Source organism: Eumetopias jubatus, unplaced genomic scaffold (genome assembly GCF_037043125.1).
Source record: "Eumetopias jubatus isolate StellerSeaLion01/CBP00866 unplaced genomic scaffold, mEumJub1_p1.0 scaffold_16, whole genome shotgun sequence".
Taxonomy (NCBI): Eukaryota; Metazoa; Chordata; class Mammalia; order Carnivora; family Otariidae; genus Eumetopias; species Eumetopias jubatus.
Window position 1 is genome coordinate 14487732 of NW_028274822.1, and position 24940 is coordinate 14512671.

Below are 24940 nucleotides of genomic sequence, written 5' to 3' on the forward strand. Positions count from 1 at the left end.
TTTTAAAAAAATGTCAAAACTGTAGAAAAGCATGCAGAATGATATAACAAGCAAATGTATATGTGTGTATTCCTGCCATCCAAGAGATCAACAATTACTATTTTGTCACACGTGTCACACATTTTTAAAAATTAAAACATTACCGCCAAAGCTAAAGTTTTCTTTCAGTTCCCAACCCCACTCTAATTTCCCTCATCCAGAAGAAACCACTATACTGAGTTTGGTTTGTACTTTCTTTATGTATTTTAAACTGTACTCACGTTCTATAACATCTACCTCACAAGGTTTTTGAACCACATCAGAGGCAACATTGTGTGAAAGTTGTTAGTGTTAGAAGTCTGAAAGACAATATGGCAGAATAAAGTCTCATTTGGGAAGGCAGGCTGACCGGCTTCAAGAAATTTGTAGGGAGGTATTTCCTTTGAACTCACTGTGGTGCTGTCCTTCTCTACCTCTTGATTCTGTCCTCAGTTTTGCTCTCTCTGTCTTTGCAGGCTCCTTCCACTCACCCTCTATTAATCAACACTTCTTCCCTTGTCCCCCTAAAGTATAATTTCATCTTGTCTTTTCCTGTTTACAACCAAGCTCCTTAAAAGAAAAATCTGTCATCGCTGCTACCATTTCCTCCCCACTTAGATACTGGATCTTTAAGCCTTGAGCAGTGCCTGGTACACAATAGCTCCATGAATATCTGTCAGATGTCCCTGCCAGGGCTGTGTGTCGTCTGCAGGGCCTCCCTGACTGCACAGTCCAAGCTTCAGTTTTACTTGACCACTATAACATTCAGTCTGTTCACTTCACTTGCTTTTCCCTTTCCCTCCAGGATGTGATCCAGGTTCTGTTCTCAGCTTTTATATCCTCTCTATTCTCCTTCACTAAAACATACTCTTTCTTTGTCTGATCTTGAATGATATTCTTCTCCAAGCTCTACCCTTAATCTTCTTCTCTGCCCGGATACTGTCACCGCCTCCTATAGCTTTGACTGATACCTCTGTGCAGACAGCTCTGAGATTTACTTCTCCAGCCTTGACCTCTCTTGACCTCATGAGCCATATGTCCAATACTCCGCTGTGCGTCACCAAATATATGTCCCAAACTGACTAACAACCGCCCACCCCTCTCCAAAGTCTCTCTCTGGCAAGTCTCATCTCATTGAATGGCATCACCATATGCCCAGTCACCCAGGCCATCAAACTTGTCGTATTTAACTACTTCTTATCCAGTTCTAAAGTCCCACTGTCTTCCTGCACTTCTCCATCTCTGCTCCCAGTGCATCAGTTCAGACCTTCCTTGCCCCTGACATGAACTACTGAAATAGCTTCCCAGTTGTATTTCCTGCCTATAATTATTTATCTACCTGATTTGAATATCTCACTGTCACTGGTATTTCTTGTTTGTATCACTCACCTAAAATGTTTGCTGGCTTTTCATTGTCTCCACAGTAAAGTTCAAGGCTTTTTATTAATATGCCACCAATCTATGCTCCTGCCTTATCTTTCACTGTATCCTTCAATAAACCCTAAGCTTCTATCGCACCTCTTAATGTTTCTTGACTATGTCTTTTATTTTCCCCGTTTGCCTTAAAATGCCTCTTGTATACTTCTATATATCATCATAATCTTAGTTAACATGGGAGCACTTTGAGACTGTTTTATTCATATTTATGTTCTTAGGGTCTAGCTCTGCCTCTGACATATACTAGACAATAAATGTTAGTTGGTTAATTGCTTGGTTGAATGAATAGATCCATGAATACATTTGAGGTTCAAGTCACCAACTCAAATGCCACTTTTTCACTGAAAGTTGTCATAATTCATACATCCTCTTCAGTGTTTCTTTACCACTTTTGTGTATGTGTCTATAATAATAAAATAGCTAACATTTATTGAGTCCTTTCAATGGGCCAGACAGTATTTTCCTAGTGCTTTCCTAGCAGTTAGTTCTTAGACACCAATAGGATTAATATTTACCTTTTATTACTGCACTAAAACAAATGTAAGCTTAAAAAGTGTCAAAAAGATATCTAACATTTTCTCATGACTCATTCTCTGTTGAATTATTGTAGAACACGGTCTCTATTTCTTTCTGAGCCTTCCAAAGAACGTAGCACGTTTCACATGTAGTGGGGCACACAGCAAGTGTGAACTGAATATATGAACTGAAAATAATATTTCTCCTGAAAATATCTATGTGATGCACTAGGTCCCTGTTCTTGTGAAAAAAATCATCAGTTGGGGCGCCCGGGTGGCTCAGATGGTTAAACGTCTGCCTTCGGCTCAGGTCATGATCCCGGGGTCCTGGGATCGAGCCCCACATCGGGCTCCTGGCTCAGCAAGGAGCCTGCTTCTCCCTCTCCCTCTCTCCCTGCTCATGCTTTCTCTCTCAGTATCTCTGTGTCTCAAATGAATAAAATCTTAAAAAAAAAAAAATCATCAGTGGCCAACTACAGATACAATACTCTGACTTGCTTTTTTTTTTTTTAAAGATTTTATTTATTTATTTGACAGAGAGATAGAAGAGCACAAGCAGAGGGAATGGCAGAGGTAGAGGGAGAGGCAGACTCTGCACTGAGCAGGGAGCCTGATACGGAGCTCGATGCCCGGACCCTGGGATCATGACCTGAGCCAAAGACAGATACTTAACCATCTGAGCCACCCAGGTGCCCTAACTTGCTTCTGCTAGAGAGGAGGAAAACGCCCTCCCAAAGATACTAGTGACAAGTGAGGATAACCTCCCACGCCTCCAGTTCTTAGCACATTGCCTCTTCAGTCTGGTTCTTTCAAAATGCATCCACAAGGCGATATAATGGAACATTCACTTACAAAAATTTATGGCCAAATGTACAGGTTAAAAATCAAGTTACCCTCATGGTAGAATAGGCATAGCTTTTCTAAGTGAAGGAGAAACTTGTATGAATTCTGACTCGTTTTGGCATTTCCTTAACTCTATTTAGGTTTTCTTCTTAGTGACAGCGTTTTTTGGAACTGGGAACATAGCTTCTGTTAACAGGTAATTTTAAACGAAACAGCATATTTATAATAAAAGATAATACAAGTTAGGATTTTGTTCTGTACCGTGCGTTTTATACTGAAGGATATATTTTGAAGATTGGTATGTATTGGCACATACTGATCTACCTCATTCATTTTAGTGGCTTCCTAATATTCCTGATACAGTGTATGCTTGTGTTTTAGTAAGAGTAGTTTTCAGAAAGTTAGTTTAACCACCTTTTTAGTAGAACATTCTTTTAAAGTTACAATGTGAATTCTAAAGTCTTGTTTCTTTATGTTGGTTCCTTAGCTTTGATCTTGCCTCTGTCTATTGCTTTCTGACCGTGTTTAGTCCTTTTATGATGGGAGCCTTGATGATGTGGAAGGTTAGTTTTCTTATTTTCTTAAGATACTTGTTAAGATTATCAATTCATTGTGACATTAAGATTATGTAACATTACATGACTTTAAGATTATAAAGTCATTCTGACAGAGCGAAATAGCATGGAAAGAACATACTTTCACAGATGATGCTGAATGGGAGGTGGGACCCTTTAGCTTTTACTCCAAAATACAGTTAACCTTTTTGCTTTATCCTTAAGCCCATTTAAATTCCACAGAGTACAGATTCTGTGTTAAGTCCTGGGAAGTCCTATCACAGATGATGAAAGCCTGTGGGGAAGAGCAGTGCAGATCAGAACTGCAGTGCTCCCAAAGATTCTATATGCTCCCCAGGAGACTGCCCACATGTTATAATCTTTTCTCATAATCCATGTACCTAGAATGGATTGATTCACTCCACAAATCCGTCATTGAATGTTCGCATTCAGTAATGCAGCAGGCACCAGCTGGGTGCTGACGATACCAAGATAATGGCAAATTCCTCAGCTTTGGAGGTTTAGACGCCTATGGAATGGTCATTCACGTTCTTTGCTTCTTAAAGGTCATTATGCCTGTCATTCCCTCTACCACAGTGCCTGGCACATTTTCTGTAGTTAGTATATATCTGCCTAAAATCGAATTACCTTCTGTTCAGTTCACATAAGTACTAACTGTTAAAAGTATGTGTCTCTTAATTGGATTAATATCCTTTTTTTGTTACTGCATTAATACAAATGCAATCTTAAGAAATGTTAAAAAGGTATTTTTCTCATGTTACAATTTCTGTTATTTTGTTAAGTATATTTTTTCTTTTTATTTCTTTTTATTTTTTTTTTTACTTACTGAGTTATTTTAATAAAACATGTATTATTTCTTTAACTTTCTTTTACATGTTTTAATGATAGTTGCTCTTAAGAGACCATTGGCCTTTCATTAAAAATAAGAAAAAAGCAAAGAAAAACAAAAGTTTGAATTAGAATACTAGATTTACTCTCCAGTCTCATTCAGAGCTTTACTGACGTAATGCACTCAATGGCTTTTTTTGTCTAATGTGGCCAGAAGTGAAGGTTCTCCCAAACTATTTTAGTCATGTGTCCTTCACTTGAAGGAATCTTACACAGTCCTGAACATCATTTCTTTTCCGTATTTTCTTTCTTTTTTATTGTACATCAAGTATATATACATATAATATATTTTGAATTGGTTATTAGAAAGCAGTATCTCAAAATATTAACAGTATTAGCTCTGGATTATAGGTTTTCAACCAGTATAAATTATAATATACCTTTCTCAAATTTTTTATAAATATTTTACAGTGAATATGAATTGTATAATCAGAAATAAAGTTGTATTAAGATAAATGCACAAAAAGATCATGTTTATAGAGTTATAGTATCAAGTGACTAGTTGGATTCAGGGATCTGTGAATCAAATTATCAGGCTCTATAATTTATTTGATTTGGGCATTTTGTGCCTCTCATACTCTCTTGGAATCATTTGAACATGGTCATTAATTATTATAATGAGTTAGAACAAAAATTTGTATTAGGTTTTATTTGGAGTAAGTGTTGATATTTATCTTTTTATACTGCATACACTGTTGATGTAGATTTTTAAATCCATTTCATCAATATTCTATATGTCATTGATGCCATGGTTTTATTTCAGAGTTTGCTCTTCACTAATAGAGATAAAATTTATTTGAGAAGTTGAAGTATTGCTATAAGCAGAAATAGCATTTATTTTTAAGTTTTTCAAATGTTTCAGCTACCCATAGCATGGTTTGTTGTCCTTTTAAACAGATTTTAATCCCCTTTGTTCTTGTGATGTGTGCTTTTGAAGCAGTTCAGCTAACTACCCAGTTATCATCAAAAAGGTAAGGTGAATGTTTAAGAAGCATTGAACTTGCCCATGTCGCTCCGGCAGTGAGAGTAGATATGTGATTGCTATGATGCTGTAACAGAGGTTGTTTATTATAAAAATGAGAAAAAAATGTTGTACCCTTAGAGCCAGAGTTCAGCTGTCATTAGAGGGAATTAGTTGATTATCAGAGCCTCTAGCAGACAAATACGCTTTCTCAACAGTAAAATGTTACTAGAATATTATTCACGCCAGTGAAGAGCTTCCCTAGAAAACAGTAAAACATAAATATTAAATTATAGTTAATGATTTGTTTATTGTAGATATAACTGTGCTTACAAAACACAAGGAATATCATTCTGTTTTCTTTTGGGTTATTTCTTAAATATGTATGAGACAAATGTGTTAACATTATTTTATTTTACATGGCTTTAAATTAACTGTTCTACATGTCAGTAATTTACATACCTTCTCAGTCTTATTTTCTACATATTTGACAAGTGGAATGGGAATTATTCTTTCCAAGTTCTGAGGAATTTCTGGAGCAGTCAGTCTTAAGCAATCAAGACTCTGAAAGAGAAGCTAGCAACTAAACTGTTTGCTTTTTTGAACTAATAAAACTGCCTCATCAGCACAGAACTGATCAGCGTCTCTGAAAGACACTTGAGATAAATATGAAGCTTCTTAGCAGTTCTGTTATTCTTGAATCAAACTGGCATATTCAGTGCTGAAAGAAATAACTAATATTAGCATAAATTTGCATATTCTTTTTGATGAGTTTAAGCTAGAACTGGGTTTAGCATCTTATTATGCATATGCCATAATAACAATTATAATTTTAAAAGGTTTTCTTCCACTGTTTAAAAATAGTAGAAATTTCTTTCTAGTTTAATTTAGTATTTTTGCAGGATATTTACATAAATTTAACAGTGAAAACATTTATACCTTGTCAGTATCACATAAAAAATAGTTATTTAGATGCAATAAAAAACTCGTAAATGACATGTACTTTCTTGCATCTCAGTTAGCAGATACATTTCTTTTAGCAGGGATTTTAGGGTTTAACTAAGAAGAACTGGTAACATGTGGAATGAGAAGTAGAGGTGTGTGTGTGTGTGAAATGTGTCCTGAGAGCAGCACAAGGAAAACCTAAACATCAACGTAGAGAACTGAGGCAAAGGTGACTAAGTCATCATAAATGTCTTCTCTTGTGACTTCTAAACCTTTACAAATTACTTGCAATGTCGCAATGACCCCTCAAATTTAATGTCACATCCTGAACCTGGTAATTCCCTTTCTTGCTATTGACAACCAGCTCATCTTGTTTTCTTTATCTAATTCATCACACAAGCCTAAGTCCATCCTTCCCACCTTGCTGCTTGCTAAATATCACTGATAGCATCTCTCCGTTTTATCCTCATTTTCAATCTCAGTATTTATATTGATAAACATTTTCTTACAACACAATTTTTGAAAGCCTAGGGGTTAAGGTGGAGGTGGCATTTATACTAATGACCGACTTGTTAGATCCATAATGCGAAGGATGAGTTCAGTATAACAGACCAGTGAGATGATTCTAACTGCTTTTCTTTCAACTCATTGCTTAAGTTAGTATTAAAAAAGGTGAAGTAGAAAAGCTGTGTTCGCATTATTTTATTTTGCATGACTTTAAAATTAACTTTTCTAAATATCAACAATTTAGTTCCTCAACCTTGATAACTAGCTTCATCTCAAAGACTTGTGTACTTTGCGTAGAGATCACTACAAGGAAGTATCTGAGCATGAAGATTACTTAGTGATTGAACCATTAAGAATGCTTTTGAAACTGGGGTGCCTGGGTGGCTCAGTCAGTTAAGCATCTGCCTGCGGCTTAGGTCATGATCTTGGGGTCCTGAGATCGAGCCCTGTGTCGGGGTCCTGAGATTGAGCCCTGTATTGGGCTCCCTGCTCAGTGGGGAGTCTGCTTCTCCCTCTCCTCTGCCCCCCCCCACTTATTTTCTCTCTCTCTCTCTCAAATAAATAAATAAAATCTTTAAAAAAATGCTTTTGGGAAAAAAAAGATGCCTTTGGTTGTAAATAATGAAAATCTAATAGTAGCTGAGAGAAACAGGGAATTATGTGTCTCATTTAACTTGGAGTCTAGAGGTTGGCAGTGCAAAGCTGGTGTGATGTCATCAGCAACCCTGCCTTTTTGCCCTCCCTTTCTTAGGGTTTGGCCTTCTCCTCATACCTCCATGCATCAAATCTGCCATCCAGATAGGAAGAAGGACCATTAGGGGAAGAGACAAAAAGATATGTTGTCAGATTTCCCCTCCCATCAGGGAAACAGTTTCTTTCCCAAATGCCCCATCCAACAGATTTCAGATTATGTCTGAATGAGCAGAACTCTAATGAGCACAAGTTCCTTCTAACCTGGAAGGTGATTAGAGAGCAAGAAGTTGTGGTTTGGAATGGGTGTAGGAAACTGACAACCCCAAGTGCCTGTCACAGTTGAGGAAGACATTTTGAAGTTAATCCATTTCACACCATGAGATAACATGGAGCTTCCTCACCTCTAGAATGCAACAAAGCATAAGAGACTATGGGACAGCAGCTGAGAAAGAGAAGCAAGTTTTAGTGTTAACGGAACCTGGACTGGATCGCCTGACAAAAAGAACCAAGTGGCCCTTGGAGATCTTGGAGGATAGGAGGTTTATTTAACGCCGTTGGGCTCAGAGGAGAGTGATCTCCAAAGGTCTGAGCCCCAAGCACAAACAAAGGGGGCAAGTTATACACTTCTACTTCTGCATACTTGGCACTTTTGGCACGTGCACGAAGCAGGGCAGGGAGAAGAACCTGGAAGAGCCCCGGGGCAAGGACTGGGACTCTCTCGCTGGCTCGGTCGGCCATCTTAGGACACAGATTTTCCTTATCATTAGGATTACAGAAGTGTTTGACAATCAAGCAAATGATGAGACCTAAAAGGGATAATTTTCTGTTCTATTTGATTACATAGTCAACTATACAAGCAAGCCATGGATAAACAGTAGTGATTGAAAAAAGAATTTGGGGAGGTCAAATTGTCAGCAGTGTGATCCAGCAACCAAAAAGCTAGTTTTTCATGCCCTGTACTAACTGAAATGAATATAAGATATTTTGACACTATCATTTTAAATATACTATTTTGTCTTACTAGATGTTTTGATCTTTGGGATAGTATGCCCCCATATTTAGGAATTCAAATTTGAATCAGAATTATACCTATATTGAGGTGCCTGGGTGGCTCAGTCGTTAAGCGTCTGCCTTCGGCTCAGGTCATGATCCCAGGGTCCTCGGATCGAGCCCCGCGTCAGGCTCCCTGCTCAGCAGGAAGCCTGCTTCTCCCTCTCCTACTCCCCCTGCTTGTGTTCCCTCTCTTGCTGTCTCTCTCTCTGTCAAATAAATAAATAAAATCTTTAAAAAAAAAAGAATTATACCTATATTGAATCACTTTTATTGCAGGAGCATTTTCCAGGGGAAACTGTATTAAGCCAGCTTGATTTTTTTAATTTATATGAAGTAAGACTAAATTACTTCCAAATATTTTAAAATTTCTTAACAAATTTGCATTTGTTTATCTAATTTTTGTCTATCTTAAAGTCTATGAATTTTAGCTTGTTCTGGTGTGATTTCTTTTAATGGTTATTATCTCCAGCAGTTGTAACTAATTTACCTAGGTCAGAGTATAGATCTGGTTTTTGTCAAGAAAATTTGCTTCCTCCATCATTATTTTGTCACTTCCAGATTTTACCCTGGTGGTTTTAGCTTTCTATGGTGTTATTTGGTGGTGTTTAGAAACAATTTTGTAGGGGCGCCTGGGTGGCTCAGTCGTTAAGCATCTGCTTTTAGCTCAGGTCATGATCGCAGGGTCCTGGGATCAAGACCCGCATCAAGCTCCCTGCTCAGTGGGGAGCCTGCTTCTCCCTCTCCCACTCCCCCTGCTTGTGTTCCCTCTCTTGCTGTGTCTCTCTCTGTCAAATTAATAAATAAAATCTTAAAAAAAAAAAGAAACAGTTTTGTAGTGTTCTATGGAACCAAAAGGTAGAAGTTCAGTCAGTCTTGTGTCTAAAACAAATGTCACAATATGTAGTAGTAGCCATTTTCAATTTTATTTTATGCTGATTACTTCTACCATTCATTTAGCATATAATGTTTTGAGTTTCTATTACAAGCCAGCCACTGTTCTAGCTGCTGGTAATACAGTGGTGAATAGAGCTTACCATATACTCAGTGAGACAAATAAGAAATAAAACATTTGCCATAAAATGTCAGGTTGTGTTAAATGTCAGGAAGAAAAATAGATTGAAGAGGAGACATTTAAGCAGAGACTGAAATAAACACAGAGTGAACCATGAAACTATATGAGAAATGAGCACTTTTAGGTAGAGAGGGTGTGGAGCATACAAAGGGCATGAGGTGAGACCCATGTAGAGTATTTGAAGAACAGCAGGAGGGCCAGCCATAAGAAGAGTGTGCTAGCAGAAAAATTGTAGGAAGGACAGTTGGAGAGATGGGTAGGGGCCAGATCATATGGGGCCATTTCGGCCAGAGTTTGGACTTCTGAATTTTTCCTAGTTGAGGCAAGAAGCCATTGGAAGGTCTCAAAGTCTCCTTTGTCTGTTCTGCGACTAATACCTTTAGGAGGACAAGAGTAAAAGCAGGAAGATGGTTGGAGCTGAATGACCTTAGTGGGTTGGTGGAAGTAATAAGAGGTAACATTCATTATCATTTCTATAAAAACCCAGTAGCATGCATTTATTTCTTGAATCAAGGAGTATTCATGGGATAGTCTCATAGGATCTAGGTGCTCAGTAGCTTGAAAACAGGGATAAAATATCAAAACTAACCAGATTTTAATGGAAATATTGTTTCCACAACAAGGAGATTAATAATCCCATCCTACTTCCATAGTAATTTGATCACCCTAAGTATTAAACACTGTGACATTTATGCCTTTTTGTTTGAACAATATATGAATAAGTAAGGGAAACGAAGGACACATTCAAGGGAAAATGGTGAGCATACCAAAGGCTTCCAAGAGTAGATAGTGCCTTGGGGAGACAATGTGCATCATGGCTAGGAGCACAGGCTCTGAGGCCAGACTTGCTATGTTTAAATTCTGCCCTTGGGGTGCCTGGGTGGCTCAGTCGGTTAAGCATCTGCCTTTGGCTTGGGTCGTGGTCCTGGACTCCCAAGATCGAGCACTGCATCAGGCTCCCTGCTCAGCGGGAGTCTAATTCTCCCTCTGCCTCTGCTCCTCCCCGACTGGTGCTCTCTCTCTCTCCCAAAATAAATAAAATCTTAAAAAAAAAAAGAAAGTCTGCCCTCTCACTAGCTGTGTGACCTTGGACAACTTTTCTGTTCCTCAGTCTCCGCAGAATACTTCAAAATTTGCTCTGGAAAGCATTTTCCTTCTTGTTAATTGAGTGTTAGATCAGACATCATATTCTCTGATGAACTTTTCTTACCCAGCTGCCGTCCCCTCAAATTCCTAGCTGAAGTTAGGTAACTTTACCTAGGTAAAAGGAGAGAGAGAGAGCGCACACCTGCAGGAGAAAGGGCAGAGGCAGAGGGGGAGGGAGAGAGAAACTTAAGCAGACTCCACACTGACCGTGGAGCCTGGTGCAAGGCTCCATTTCATGACCCTGAGATCACAACCTGAGTTGGATGCTTAACTGACTGTGCTACCCAGGTGCCCCATGATGAACTATTTCTTACTTTTCTATTTCACACTCTGTTGTGGGCTCAATTGTGTGCCCTCCCCCATCCCCACACCAACAAAGCATATGTCGAATGGGACTGTATTTGAGATAGGACCTTTAAAGAGATAATTAAGGTAAAATAAGGTAGGTCATGGTGGGCCCTAGTCCAATATATAAATGGTGTCCTTATAAAAAGAGGAGATCAGGACAAAGACACACACAGAGGAGAGACCATGTAAACACAAAGGGAGAACATGGCCATCTCCAAGCCAAGGAAAGAGCCTCAGAATGAGAGCACCCTGCCAACACCTTGACCTCAGACTCAGCTTCCAAAACTGCAAGAGAATACGTTGCTGTTTTTGAACCCCCCAGGCTGTGGTACTTTGTTATGACAGCCCAAGCAAACTAATACACATCCTATGAACTCTGAAAGGGCAGAGATTCTTTCACTGTGTCTTTAATTTTATCTAAAGTTTTTGTTGCAAAGAGTGAAAAAGAAATCAGTATATATTAGGCACCTACCATATGCAGGCACTGTATTAGATAATGTACATATATTACTTAATTTTCCCAACAGTGCTCTGAAGTACTCTGCCCATTCTATAGATAAGGAAACTGAGGCTGAGAAGATAGTAATTACCCTAATCAGGTGTGTCTTACTTCCAGAGGGTTGTAGGACATCATCTGTGTCCTACAATAAAATGTGCTTTTAGAAAAACATTTAAAAATATCAAACCAAACTTCAAAAAAGATATTTAAAAGTCAGTTGCATTTAAATTGCATTTATTTTTTTTTGTTTACAGTTTTTATTTAAATTCTAGTTAGTTAACATACACTGTAATACTGATTTCAGGAATAGAATTTAGTGGTTCATTACTCACAAACACCTAGTGCTCATCACAACAAGTTCCCTCCTTAATACCATCCCCCATATAGCCCATTCCCGGCCCACCTTCTCTCCACTGACCCTCAGTTTGTTCTCTTAAGAGTCTTTTATGGTTTGCCTCCCTCTCTTTCTTCCCCCCCTTCCCCGATGTTCATTTGTTTTGTTTCTTAAATTTCATATATGAGTGTAATCATCTGTTATTTGTCTTTCTCTGACTGACTTGTTTCGCTTAGGGTAGTACCCTCGAGTTCCATCCACATCATTGCAAATGGCAAGATTTCATTCTTTTTGATGGCTGAATAATATTCCATTATATATATATATATATATATATATACACACCACATCTTCTTCAGCCATTCATCAGTCAATGGACATTTAGGCTCTTTCCATAATTTGGCTATTGTTGATAATGCTGCTATAAGCATCGGGTGCATATGTCCCTTTGAATCAGTATTTTTGTATCTTTTGGGTAAATACCTAGTAGTACAATTGCTGGATCATAGGGTAGTTCTATTTTTCACTTTTTGAGGAACCTCTGTGTTGTTTTCCAGAGTGGCTGCACCAGTTTGCATTTCCATTAACAGTGTAAGAGGGTTCCCCTTTCTCTGCATCCTCGCCAACATCTGTTGTTTCCTGTGTTAATTTTAGCCATTCTGACAGGTGTGAGGTGATATCTTGTTGTAGTTTTGATTTGTATTTCCCTGATGATGAGTGATGTTGAGCATCTTTTCATGTGTCTGTTAGCCATCTATATGTCTTCTTTGGAAAAATGTCTATTCATGTCCTCTGCCTATTTCTTAACTACTAGATTATTTGGGTTTTTTTGGGTGTTGAGTTTGATAAGTTCTTTATAGATTTTGGATACTCTGTATCAGACATGTCATTTGCAAATATCTTCTCCCATTCCAAAGGTTGCCTTTTAGTTTTGTTGATCGTTTCCTTCACTGTGCAGAAGCTTTTTATCTTTTTTTTTCTTTTTTTAGAGAGGGAGAGAGAGAAAGAGAAGGGGAGAGAGGGTGAGGGGCACAGGAGTGGGAGAGAGAGCATCTTTCCAATTTTAGTATATGTGCTGCCGAAGCGAGCACGAGAGAGAGCATCTTAAGCAGGCTCCACACCCAGTGCTGAGCCTGACGAGGGGCTTGATCTCACAACCCTGAGATCATGACCTGAGCTGAAATCAAGAGTCAGATGCTCAATCAACTGAGCCACTCAGGCATCCCAAGAAGTTTATCTTGAAGACCCAGTAGTTCATTTTTGCTTTTGTTTCCCTTGCCTCTGGTGATATGTCTAGTAAGAAGTTGCTATGGCCAGTGTCAAATCCTGTGCTCTCCTCTAGGATTTTGATGGTTTCCTGTCTCACATTTAGGTCTTTCATCTGTTTTGAATTTACTTTTGTGTATGGTGTAAGTAAGTGGTCCAGTTTCGTTCTTCTGCTTGTTGCTGTCCAGTTTTCCCAACACCATTTGTTGAGAAGACTTTTTTCCATTGAATATTCTTTCCTGCTTTGTCAAAGATTAGGTGACCATATAGTTGTGGGTCCATTTCTGGATTTTCTCTTCTGTTCCATTGATCTATGTCTCTGTTTTTGTGCCAGTACCATACTGTCTTAATGCCTGCAACTTTGTAATATAGCTTTGAAGTCTGGAATTATGATGCTTCCGGCTTTGCTTTTCTTTTTCAAGGCTGCTTTGGTTGTTTAGGGTCTTTTGTGGTTCCATACAAATTTTAGGACTGCTTGTTCTAGCTCTGTGAAAAATTCTGGTGGTATTTTGATGGGGATTGCATTAAATGTGTAGATTGCTTTGTATTTCTTTTTTTTTCTTCTTGTCTCAGAAGAACTAGAGCCATAGGGTGGAATTTTTGTTTCACTGATTTTGATTCAAAGAAGGAAAGCATTTTGTAGTAATTAGGGCTGTGTAAATTGGGGTGGATTCAGTAACTGGAACCATTAAAGCCCATGCTAGACAGAGCTTTCATTGGGATTGTTACTTTCAGAATTGGTGTGTTGTTCAGAAGGTTGTACTCAATGACCATTGTGTTCTCTACAGACTCTTAGTTTAACACACTTATTGTATGTCTGTTTTGTCAGACTTGTGAATGATACATAACACTTCAATTAGATATGGTATGTCTGACTCGTGTTATATGTCTTTGTATGTGAACTATTGAGTTACATTTCTATATTTCAGACCTATAGGTAGAAAAACAATTATGTCTAAAAGAGAAGTCAAGGATGATTTTAAAATAAGCATACTAACTTTAGTTGAAATGGAACTGTGTAATGCAATTCAATAATTGATCATATGAGTTTTCCCTGGAGGAAATACTTTTTTAAAACATTAAGCTTGTAAGTGAGATGAGAGAAATCTACAGCTTTCTTGCAGCTCTGTATTGTATATAAAAATTTTAAAATCTGAGAACACTTTTCATTGTTGTTTTCTGTTTGGACTTAAGAGAAAAGCACTAGATGACAAAAATGATTTGCATTTTTTCCCCTTTTATTACCTAATTGCTATGATACCTTAATGGGGGAGGGAAATTTGTCCATTTCTTCCACAAATAAAAAAGCTAAGATTCTGTATTACACATGAGCATTAAGTTCTTCATTGCCTTGTTAAGGAAATCAAGTAGGCATGCTGTGATTTTTTTTTTTTAATCTTGACCAAAATCTTATACCTTACATAAAAATTAACTCAAAATAGACCAGATTCAAACTTTTAGGAAAAGCATAAGAGAAAAATCTTTGAGATTTGGGCTAGGAAAGAGTTAGGCTTGACATTAAAACCATGATCTGTGTAAGGAAAAATTGATAAATTGGACTTCATCAAAATTAAAAACTCTTGCTCTACAAAAAAGAAGACCCTGTTAAGAGAATGAAAAGACAAGCTACATACTGCAGAGAATATTTACAAACTATGTATCTGACCAAAGACTACTTCCAGAATATATAAAGAACTCTCAAAACTCAACAGTAAATACCAAACAACTTAATGAGAAAATGAGCAAAAGATCTGAGCATATATAGATGGCAGTTGAAGCTGTTCAACATCGTTAATGACTAAGGAAATACATATTAAAACCACAGTGAGGGGGCGCCTGGGTGGCTCACTCGGTTAAGCGTCTGCCTTCAGCTCAGGTCATGATCCCAGGGTCCTGGGATTGAGCCCTGCATCAGGCTTCCTGTTCGGCAGGGAGCCTGCTTCTCCTTCTCCCTCTGCCTGCTGCTCCCCCAGCTTGTGCTCTCTCACTCTCTCTGTCAAATAAATAAATAAAATCTTTAAAAAAAAACAAAAAACAAAAACCAAAGTGAGGTTTCTTATTATACAGTGATCAGGATAGCTAAAAATAAAAAGTAGTGACGCCAAATGCTGGTAAAGATGCAAAGAAATTCTCTCATATATTGCAGATGGGAACATATATTGTATAACCACTCTGGAAAGAGTTTTAGTTTCTTCTTTTTTTAAAGGTTTTATTTATTTATTTGTCAGAGTGAGCGAGAGCACAATCAGGGGGAGCGGCAGGCAGAGGGAGAAGCAGGCTCCCCGCTGAGCAAGGAGCCCGATGTGGGACTCATCTCAGGACCCTGGGATCAAGACCTGAGCCAAAGGCAGATGCTTAATGAACTGAGCCACCCAGGAGTCCCATGGATCTTTAGTTTCTTATTAAACCAAACAAGCAACTGCCGTAAGATCCAACAGTTACATCCTGTGGCATTTTTCCTAGAGAAATAACTTATGTTTGCATAAAAAACTGTACTCAAGTGTTTATAACAGCTTTATTTGTAATGTCTTTCAGTGTTTGAATGGTTAAGCAGACTGTGGTACATCCATAAATGGAGTACTACTCAGCAGTTAAAAGGGTCAAACTATTGATACATTACAGTACCTTAGATGAATCGCAAAGGAATTATGCTGAGTGAAAAAATACAATCCCAACAGGTTACAAAGTGTTATATAAATGATTCCACTTATACAACACTCTTGAAATGACAAAATTATAGAAATGGAAAACAGATTAGTGGTTTTCAGGGGTTAGGGATTAGGCAGGGGGTTGGTGCAGGGAGGATAGATGTAGCTATAAAACAGTATCATGAGGGATCCTTGTAATGATGGAAACATTCTGTATCTTGACAGTGTCAGTGTCGATATCCTGGTTGTGATATTGAACTATAGTTTTGTAAGATACTACCTTGGGGGAAACTAGGCCAGGGGTACATGAGATCCCTCTATATTATTTCTTGTAATTGCATGTGATTATCTCAAAATAAAAAGTTTAATTAAAAATCATAATTCTGGGCACCTCAGTCGGTTAAGGTCCAACTCTTGACTTCAGCTCAGGTTGTGATCTCAGGTTCATGAGATCAAGCCCTGCATCAAGCTCTGAGCTGAGCATGGAGCCTGCTTGGGATTCTCTCTCTCCTTCTCCCTCTGCCCTTTCCTCCACCCCTTCCTCCTCTCCCTCTCTCTCTCTCCAAAATAAATAAAAATAAATAAAAATCATAATTCATATCCCTTTCCTACCACTGAAACAAATATTCAAAATGTTAAATAGCATTTTTGAATTTCAGACTATACTGTGGGACAGTTGCCCATTATAATGTGAAAAGAGCCCTTGTCTAAAGTAGTATTTTCAGAAGCAAAAATAGCAATAGAGGATTATTTGATTATTCTCATTTTTATTTTAATGTGCTTTAAAAATGTGCCAGTTCTATTATGTGTAATCTTTCTTCATTTTTTTTCCAGCCTTTTTCTCATGGTTCTCATCATATCAGACATTATGGCTTTGGTAAGGCATTACTGGATATTCAGTATAAATAAGATTGAGAAGCTAAGTGCTAGTTTAATTTAATCAAGAGAAATCTGAATGCATTTCTGTGCATGAAATCTTTAGATATTAAGTTATAAGTGCTGGCATAATTTACACATATAAATTACTTTCTTTTTATATGACTTATGCAGAAAGGGTGTTCTTCTGAAGGTGTCAAAAGTCTTCTTACTTGATTTATTTTCATCTGTCATTTTATACCTAGTCTTCCACGGTGCATTGTGTCTGAAATGAGCCTTCCATAGGCAGTTCACAGAAAAAGCTAACTTTAGATTTAGGTAATACATCATTTTCCTACTTGAAATGTTGATTTTTCTAACCCTTCTCTAAGATTGAGAAAACGGAGGGAAGGAAGAAAGGAAAGAAGAAATAGAAAGAAAGAGTGGGAAGATGTTACCAAGTTAATGACTCTTATAAGTGAGTTCTGAGTAAGGAGCATGCAGATGGGCCTCTTGTACGTAGTGTATTAAGAAAAAGAACCTACTTTATACCTACAAATTCAGGGGGTTCTCAAAACTGCCCTCAGGTTTGAAAAATCACTAGAAGGACAAAACTCACGGAAAACTATTATAATCACAGTTAGGATTTATTGTAGGAAAGTATACAGATTAAAGTTATCCAAGGGAAGAGACTCAGAAGGCAGAGTCTAGGAAGGGTCCGGATGTGGAACTCTGGTCCTCTCCCTGTGGAGTCAGGACAGCATTACTGTTCCAGCATTGATGTGTGGTGTTCATAGGGCGTACTGCCAACGAGGCTCGTGAGAGCCTCGGTTCAACTTTTTAATGAGGATCAATCACATTTTGTCCCCATGACTGACCTTTAATGTTCAGTCCTTCTAGAGGTGGTACCTGATAGCACATGGCCCAAAGCCCCCAATATAAATCACATTATTAGACTGTCCAGTGGCTAAGGCCCCCAAGGCAAAATGCTCCCATCAGGCATGGCATTCCATGGGCCTAGAAGTCACTCCAGGTAGCTGAAGGCAAAGGCCAGATTTCTCTTTGGGTAAAGCTAATTCTTCACTATATAACATCCTATGCTAGAACTGATTAGAGACACCAAGTAATCTAACTTCCCAATCAGATCCCTAGTCACTTGATTTAGGTGAGAGCATTTTTGTGTTCTGTTGAACTGGATATCCATTATATATCTGAAATTGACCATACATAATAATGCTAGAACAAATCAGCTTTCAGTTTTGCTCACAAAGAGCAAGATACGTTAACAGAAGGGAATTTAAATTCTCTGATTAACTTTGTAAAGAGTCAGATTGCTTTCTTTAACTTACGAAGCCATTTGTGACCATTTGTAAGCTTCTGCTCACTGGACCAGCATCATCTCCAACCTTGTTCTCACCACACCAGCCTCCTCACCTGGACCTGCTGCACTCCCCCTGGACTCTTAACATTTACATAGGTTTCTCCCTCTGTCAGAAACATACTTCTCCGATCTCCTCAGACTCCTCTTTCACCTGACTCTTACTTTTTACTTAGATTTGTAGACTTTTTATTGGGACAGACTTCCCTTATACTCCATCTGGGTTATGTACCCCTTCCTTTGTGCTCCCATAATTGCCTGTCTTTTCCAATGATAACACTCATCTCTCTCTCTCCCTCTCTCTCTGTCTCTCTCTCTCACACACACACACACACACGCACACACACCTGATATTTTGATTGAATTATTCACTAGGTTATACAACTCCCAAAAGAGATTTTATCTCCAGGACCTAACACAGTGATTAGCACGTAGTAGGCTGTCAGTAGATATTTGTTGATAAATGGATGATGTGCCTTTTTTTTCACTGAGGTCTTTTTTATTATTCGTGTCTTTTATTAAAATCAGTAGAGTCTGCAACTTTTGATCTCAGGGTCTTGAGTTCAAGCCCCACATTGGGCTTAGAACTTACTTAAAAAAATTAAGTTGGTTATCTTTATTTTTAGCTATTCATAAATGTCACTTTTGTGTTCATTTGATCGAATAGTAATGCTATGTCTGGCTTTTAGGCTATTGCTCATTTTAGTCCAAGCAGAAATTTCTATGAAGGACATACAGATTCTAGTCAGATAGTGGTTATAAGAGGTCAGAAGTCTGAAACTGATAATCCTAAAATAAGTTGTTTTTCATCTGAATCAAAATACCTTTGTTTTTAATGGAGCCATATTTTGTTTTATTTTACAGCATTTTTTCTTCTTAGTCAAGGATTATGGCAGCTGGCTTGATATTGGAACAAGGTGCAGTATATAATCACATTGAAATTCTTAAGAATACGGTGAAAAAAATAATAACTTGACATCTTAGTGGAAGGTACCAATTTGATTTTTGAGGTAAACATAGCAAGTAGCAATTATTTTAAGCTTCTGGATGTGAGACATGTCTCTCCATTTCTTAACATTAACACATTAGCAAATGATTTCTTGGGATGATGTGGGGATAGATGCTAACTCTGGAGAGAACTATAGAACAGCGGGAAGGTGCAAGGGAAACTGTGTGAACCTGATCTGGGTTTTCAGAGTCTGTCCTGATAATCTGTCAGTCTCTTTACAAAAATGATGCACTCAGTGGCAGTATGGATTTTATGTGTCAATTTAAATTGTGTGTAATCCTTATCTGCCTCTTAGAATCTTTAATATGAGAACATTTAACGTGTGAGATCTTACAACAGTGTTCTAGTATAATATGAACAAAAAGTCAGTTTTTTCTTTAATATGATTTGAATATGAATGATTGCTATAATCTGTTAAGTTTCTTCTCTTTGAGAAATAAAGCAAAGTTAGTCTTTTTGCCTTTTTGTTTTCAAATGCATTCGGAGACAATTTTTTTTTTTTTTTGACAGAGAGAGAGAGAGCGAGAGCAGGAACACAAGCAGGGGGAGTGGGAGAGGGAGAAGCAGGCCTCCCGCTGAGCAGGGAGCCCCATGCGGGGCTCGATCCCAGGACCCTGGGATCATGACCTGAGCCGAAGGCAGACGCTCAACGACTGAGCCACCCAGGCATGCCCGGAGACAATATATTTTTATAGACTGCTTTTTATTTCATTTAGTCAATATTTATTTAGCACTTGTGCTGCTGGAAATTGCATAGGTTTGGGTGAGACTGTGTTAGACCATTCTCTCCTCTGTTCCTACCTCTTAGGCAGCTCACTTCTGGTCCTGCTTTCTTATTTATATACACGTTTGCCTCCCTGCCTCATCTGATTTTAATCTTCTTCATTCCATATGTGCCAGGCATGTAAAAGGTGTCCCTAGATCATTTTGCTTTCATTGCTCTTAAGCTTGAATGCTTAGGGAAAGTTTTGACGTCTCTCTCTCTCTCCAGCCCTCTGATCCCAAAGTGTCCAGACAAGATAGTGGGTTAGAACATGGGCTTTAGACCAGAGCACCTGGGCTTGGACAACTTCTGCCACATTTTAGCTACGAGACTGTCAGCAAGTGACTTAATCCCTCTCATCTCTCCCCTGTCTCGTGTAGTTGTCTGAATGGATGACTCCACGTGGAACATTGAGCACAGTGCCCGGCATCTAAGAAGTTTCAGTAAAGGCAGCTATTTAGTATTGATGTTATCCTGTGGTTCTATTTTTTATCCTTAAGAGTGTTTTTTGTGTTTGACGTACGTCTCCTTACTCTCTCTGACGTCTGATTAATTTTCTTTCATTTTAGACATACGCCAGAATTTTGTTTGGGACATATTCTCATAAAATATAGTATTTTTATGTGTGAGACTTTTTATTTTTAATTGTAAAATATAGATATCAAAATTTACCATCTTAACTTCTTTTAAGTGTACAGTTCAGCAACATTAAGTAAATTCACACTGTTGAGCAATATCACCATTATTCATCTCCGGCCCTGGAAGTTAGGGTGAGCTTAACTGTAAAAGGGAATGTGGGAACTTTTGGGGTGATGGAAATGTTCTCTGTCTTAACAGTGAGGATGGTTATGTGGTGTACCATGTGTTAATACTCATCTAACTGGACACTTAAAACGGTTCCATTTTCTTACATATAAATAACTCCTTAAAGATGACTCATAAGGAAAAATAGAAGAAAAACCAATAGAAGAAAAAATAACTATCTAAAAGTGAAATTAGTAGGATATAGTATAAGTATGCTCAGTTCTTCTCTTTCCTAGCAGGGACTTAATATATAATGTTTTAAATTGATGTATCAATAAATAGCAACATAAAGATACTAATTCATGGTAAGGAGGTAACCACCAGAAGATCTAAAAAGAGAAGTGGCCAAAGCAGTTGTCTTGAGAAGTAGGGAAGGAGGAATGAGGATTGTCAGTTTTCATCGTAAATCTTTCACCACTATTTTATGTTTTTAATACTGCATGTATGACTCTGATAAAAATTAAAGAGAAAGGAATAAATGAAATGGGAGGTCAGGAAGTAGAGTTTAAGTATAGACCACTTTTTCAAGCTTCGTTAGAAAGGAAAGGAGAAATACAGGGCAGTAACCGCATGGAATACCCTCACGTCTCTCTGAGATTTTATTGTCCTTCATTTTACTCATGAGCGTGAAGAATGATATTATAGTTGGAAGGAGCGAATGTCCCTCAATACATCATCAATTCTAATTGCCCTCTGTCAAATCTGGAGTTCTGGAGCCGGTACTGGGGCCCAAGTGGAGTAAGCTTGTTTACAAAGTACAGTAGAGGCAGAGAGTTACCCACAAGGTCAGAGCAAGGCTGTGCATTGCAACACAGAGTCCACATGGCCAGCAGTTGGTTATTTGAGACAGGAGTCCTGAAAGACATGATGAAGGCAGTTCAGAGATCGGGCAATCTGTTTGCATTAGGTAAAGGCAAAATAAGACAGAAGCTCGAACTTGAATAGGAGGTCCAAGATGTCAGTCAAAGGATTGCCCCCCCCATCACACCTCTGCCACAAGTGACCAAACTTTGTGTTGTGCTGCAGTGTTTAAGGATCTTCCAGCACGTTATTTCATGCAATCTTTATCACAACACTGTAAAGTAGATATTCTTCACTGTAGATATATTTACTGTCTTCATTTTAGAGATGAGAACACTGTGGCCCATGTTAGAGATGAGGAGATTGTGACTCGCTTATGTCACAGACTGGTGAATGATGGAGCAGGGGCAGAGGGCAGCGCTTCAGGAGCCACGGCTGTAGAATCCCCACTGCCCCTTACTGCCTCTACTGACAGGGAATCGCCCGAAGTCTTTGTTTTGTGACTCTCATAAATCTTTTTTAAAAGTGGCTTTGTGTCTGATCCTGTGTGTGATTGTTGCAAAGGAACCATTCACTGCAGAGTTTTGATAACATACGTTTTGGATTTGAAGGAGAAAGAAATATTGATTAGGAGGGTATGAGCCAGAAGTAGATTGTGTCCTTTGATGCACAAAAGTTTTAAATTTTTATGTAGTCCATTTTATCTATTTTTACTTGTGTTACCTGTGCTTGCTTGATCCTTTTTAAAAGAGGCTTTGAGCCATCGCAAAACTTGTATTTAACATCTAGCATGACGTTCTTCCTGGCACTTGCGTGGTACCTCCAAGCCTATTTCTTGCATTCCTTTACACAACCATCATGGGAATAATGTGTTCATCAGAGCACAAAATAATTGCAGAACGAGAGACTATAGATGCGTAAGACAAACATTGAGCATCATTCAAACCAAGGGAAACAGGATGGTGCATCAGCCCTCGCGGCTCGAGAATGTGTTGATGACCCCCGCTCTGCAGTACTAACTATCAGAAAAGGATGTTAACTCCATGTTTCAGTACTATAATTTATTGATGATACTTATTAAAATATTATATAATTGATTCATGCTATACAGGGTAAAAACTATGCTGTAGGAATATTTTGTGGTAATGGTTCTTTTTGTAATGGGAGCTGCCCTCCGCACACAGTGACAAGTGCAGGTTTATCTGGAACGGTCCTGGGCTATGTCTGTTGCCCTGGTGCACTCATTACCCCCACGAAATCCAGAGGGGATGGAAAGGTGATAAAGGCACAGCCAGTTAGTAATTTTAGGTTAAACCACAGTTCCCCTCAGTCTCAGTGCTTTGTCCTCACAGATCTAACTCCCATCAGTGAAATGGGGTGCTTGTTCTGAGAGACTTCTTGAAGGCGGGTGTAGTAGGGGACTTCAGAGCTCGGGTTCTGTTCATCAGGCTGAAAGCAATGAATGATCCTCCATAAATTCCCCACATAGTCTCCTGGTCATCCCTGCTGAAATACCTCCTTGCTCTGCTGTTTGTCTTCTTTGTCTCTTATTATAACGTCCAAAAAATGCCCTCTTAGCGAAGAAAGATGATTGCAGAGGGGAGGTGGGGGATGGAAGGGGTTGGGATGGGGAAACAAAATGAAAATCTGAGTTAGAAAAATTAGGTTTTCTTAATGGAATTGCCCGGATTGAGCTGCAGGGGGACATTTTTGATTTGCTGCTGCTCCTGTCAATAAGTTAGAACTCCAGAATCTTCTCTGGGTATCCTGTGTAGCAGTGATGGCATGTACCGCCTTGGGGAGCCATGTGGGACAGGTCTGATGGGCACGAGTGGTGCATCCATCTTCATCAGCATCTAATTTATTGCCAGGAAAAGGCTTGGATAATGGTTGGAAAATATGCTTCAAGATTCAAAGCTAAAGCACCATATAATAGGGTTCACGTTATCAAAACTTCATTATTGGGGCGCCTGGGTGGCTCAGTTGTTGAGCATCTGCCTTCGGCTCAGGTCATGATCCCAGGGTCCTGGGATCAAGCCCCGCGTCGGACTGCCTGCTCAGCAGGAAGCCTGCTTCTCCCTCTCCCATTCCCCCTGCTTGTGTTCCCTCTCTCTCTGTGTCTCTCTCTGTCAAATAAAGAGATAAAATATTTAAAAAAAAAAAAACAACTTCATTATTGTACTTTTTCCTGCATTCTGTTTGTGAGAATGTTGCTTTTAAGTTTTGGGTTTGTAATTATTCCTGTGTGAATGTATATATGAAAAGCTGAGATGTTTCTTGTCATGTTGTAGATGCTACTAAATTTATTGGCAGAGTTTCCTTAATGGGATCCAGAGTTATTTGAATTGTACTCCTGCAGTGGTTTCCCTTTGTGACAAATTTTATTTCTAAACTCCTTTTTATTAGTAATATAGTTAATAACTTCAGCCATAACATGCCTTTTATATACAGGAATGGAATGTTGTCATTTTGTCCTTACTACTCGATTGCTTTATGAATACAGAAATGGTGAGAATGTGTCCCAGAATTCTAGAGAGGAGTGGGAGCTCACCAACCCCATGAATGTGGTCTGCACGTATCTAATGGTCATAGTATCATCATGGTGATTGCAGTAGGTTTTCAAAATAGGTTTGAGAGATTCCTCAGCTGTTCATTTCAGGTTAACAAATAAGTAATAGGGACGCCTGGGTGGCTCAGGGGGTTAAGTGTGTGCCTTTGGCTCAGGTCATGATCCCAGGGTCCTGGAATCGAGCCCCGCATCAGGTTCCTTGCTCAGCAGAGAAACCTGCTTCTCCCTCTCCCACTCCCCCTGCTTGTGTTCTGTTTCTTGCTGTGTCTCTCTCTGACAAATAAATAAATAAAATGTTTAAAAAACAAAACAAAACAAAAAACCAAATAAGTAATAGTTTGTTTTAAAATGAAGAATGTATTACTAGGGCATGAGACAGTATTTATGGGTGTAGTCCAATATGTTTAAAAATGCATCTTCAGAGCAGATTTTACCAGAATTAAATTGAGACTCTTAAAGGAATGTACTCCAGTCAGTATAGTCAGCTGAGCCTGTGGCTATGAGCTCAGTGGTTCTCTGGAGAACCTTGCGGCATCAGGTGTTCTTTTAACAGCCATGTGAAAAATATCCTGCCAGGCCATAAAACCGAGTTAGGCTGACAGAGCTACAATTTAGTATTTTCTTCTTTTGATCTTTTACACTGTATCTTCATTCATAGCGGGTCGTAAACTTCACAGAGTCCTGCCCTTTATATGGCATCCTGAAAGAAGTGTATTTCTTAAGCTAGAGAAAAAAATCCCTTTGAGGTAATCTTCATAACTATAAAAACACATTTAAATTTATATTCTAAGTGTATTTGGTATGAGGTGAATACAGTCGGCATCATCAGTTTGATTTGATAGTGGTGTGCATTTGGACATTGTTTCCTACGTGCACTATTGTTATACCTTATTAAAATACAAATGACAACTAAAGTATCATTTCTCTCTGGATATAATGATAACTTCTCATTATGTTCAATACTATCTTAATATCCTCCTAAATGTAATTAGTAAGTGCCATAAATGCTTTTA

General features: G+C 38.5%; 1 protein-coding gene across 3 annotated transcripts in view; it reads left to right on the top strand.

Annotated features, from left to right (window-relative positions):
• Positions 1 to 24940, top strand: part of PIGN (phosphatidylinositol glycan anchor biosynthesis class N) — a 108339-nt gene that overhangs the window by 79879 nt on the left and 3520 nt on the right. For 2 of the 3 annotated variants that reach the window (XM_088019354.1, XM_088019355.1), the window contains 5 exons: positions 2954 to 3009; positions 3301 to 3376; positions 5174 to 5247; positions 16583 to 16625; positions 18846 to 18898. In XM_088019354.1, the coding sequence (XP_087875480.1) occupies positions 2954 to 3009; positions 3301 to 3376; positions 5174 to 5247; positions 16583 to 16625; positions 18846 to 18898 (302 nt within the window). Of the gene's footprint in view, positions 1 to 2953; positions 3010 to 3300; positions 3377 to 5173; positions 5248 to 16582; positions 16626 to 18845; positions 18899 to 24940 lie in introns of those variants that run through there. The other variant, XR_003609173.1, reaches the window with a different exon arrangement.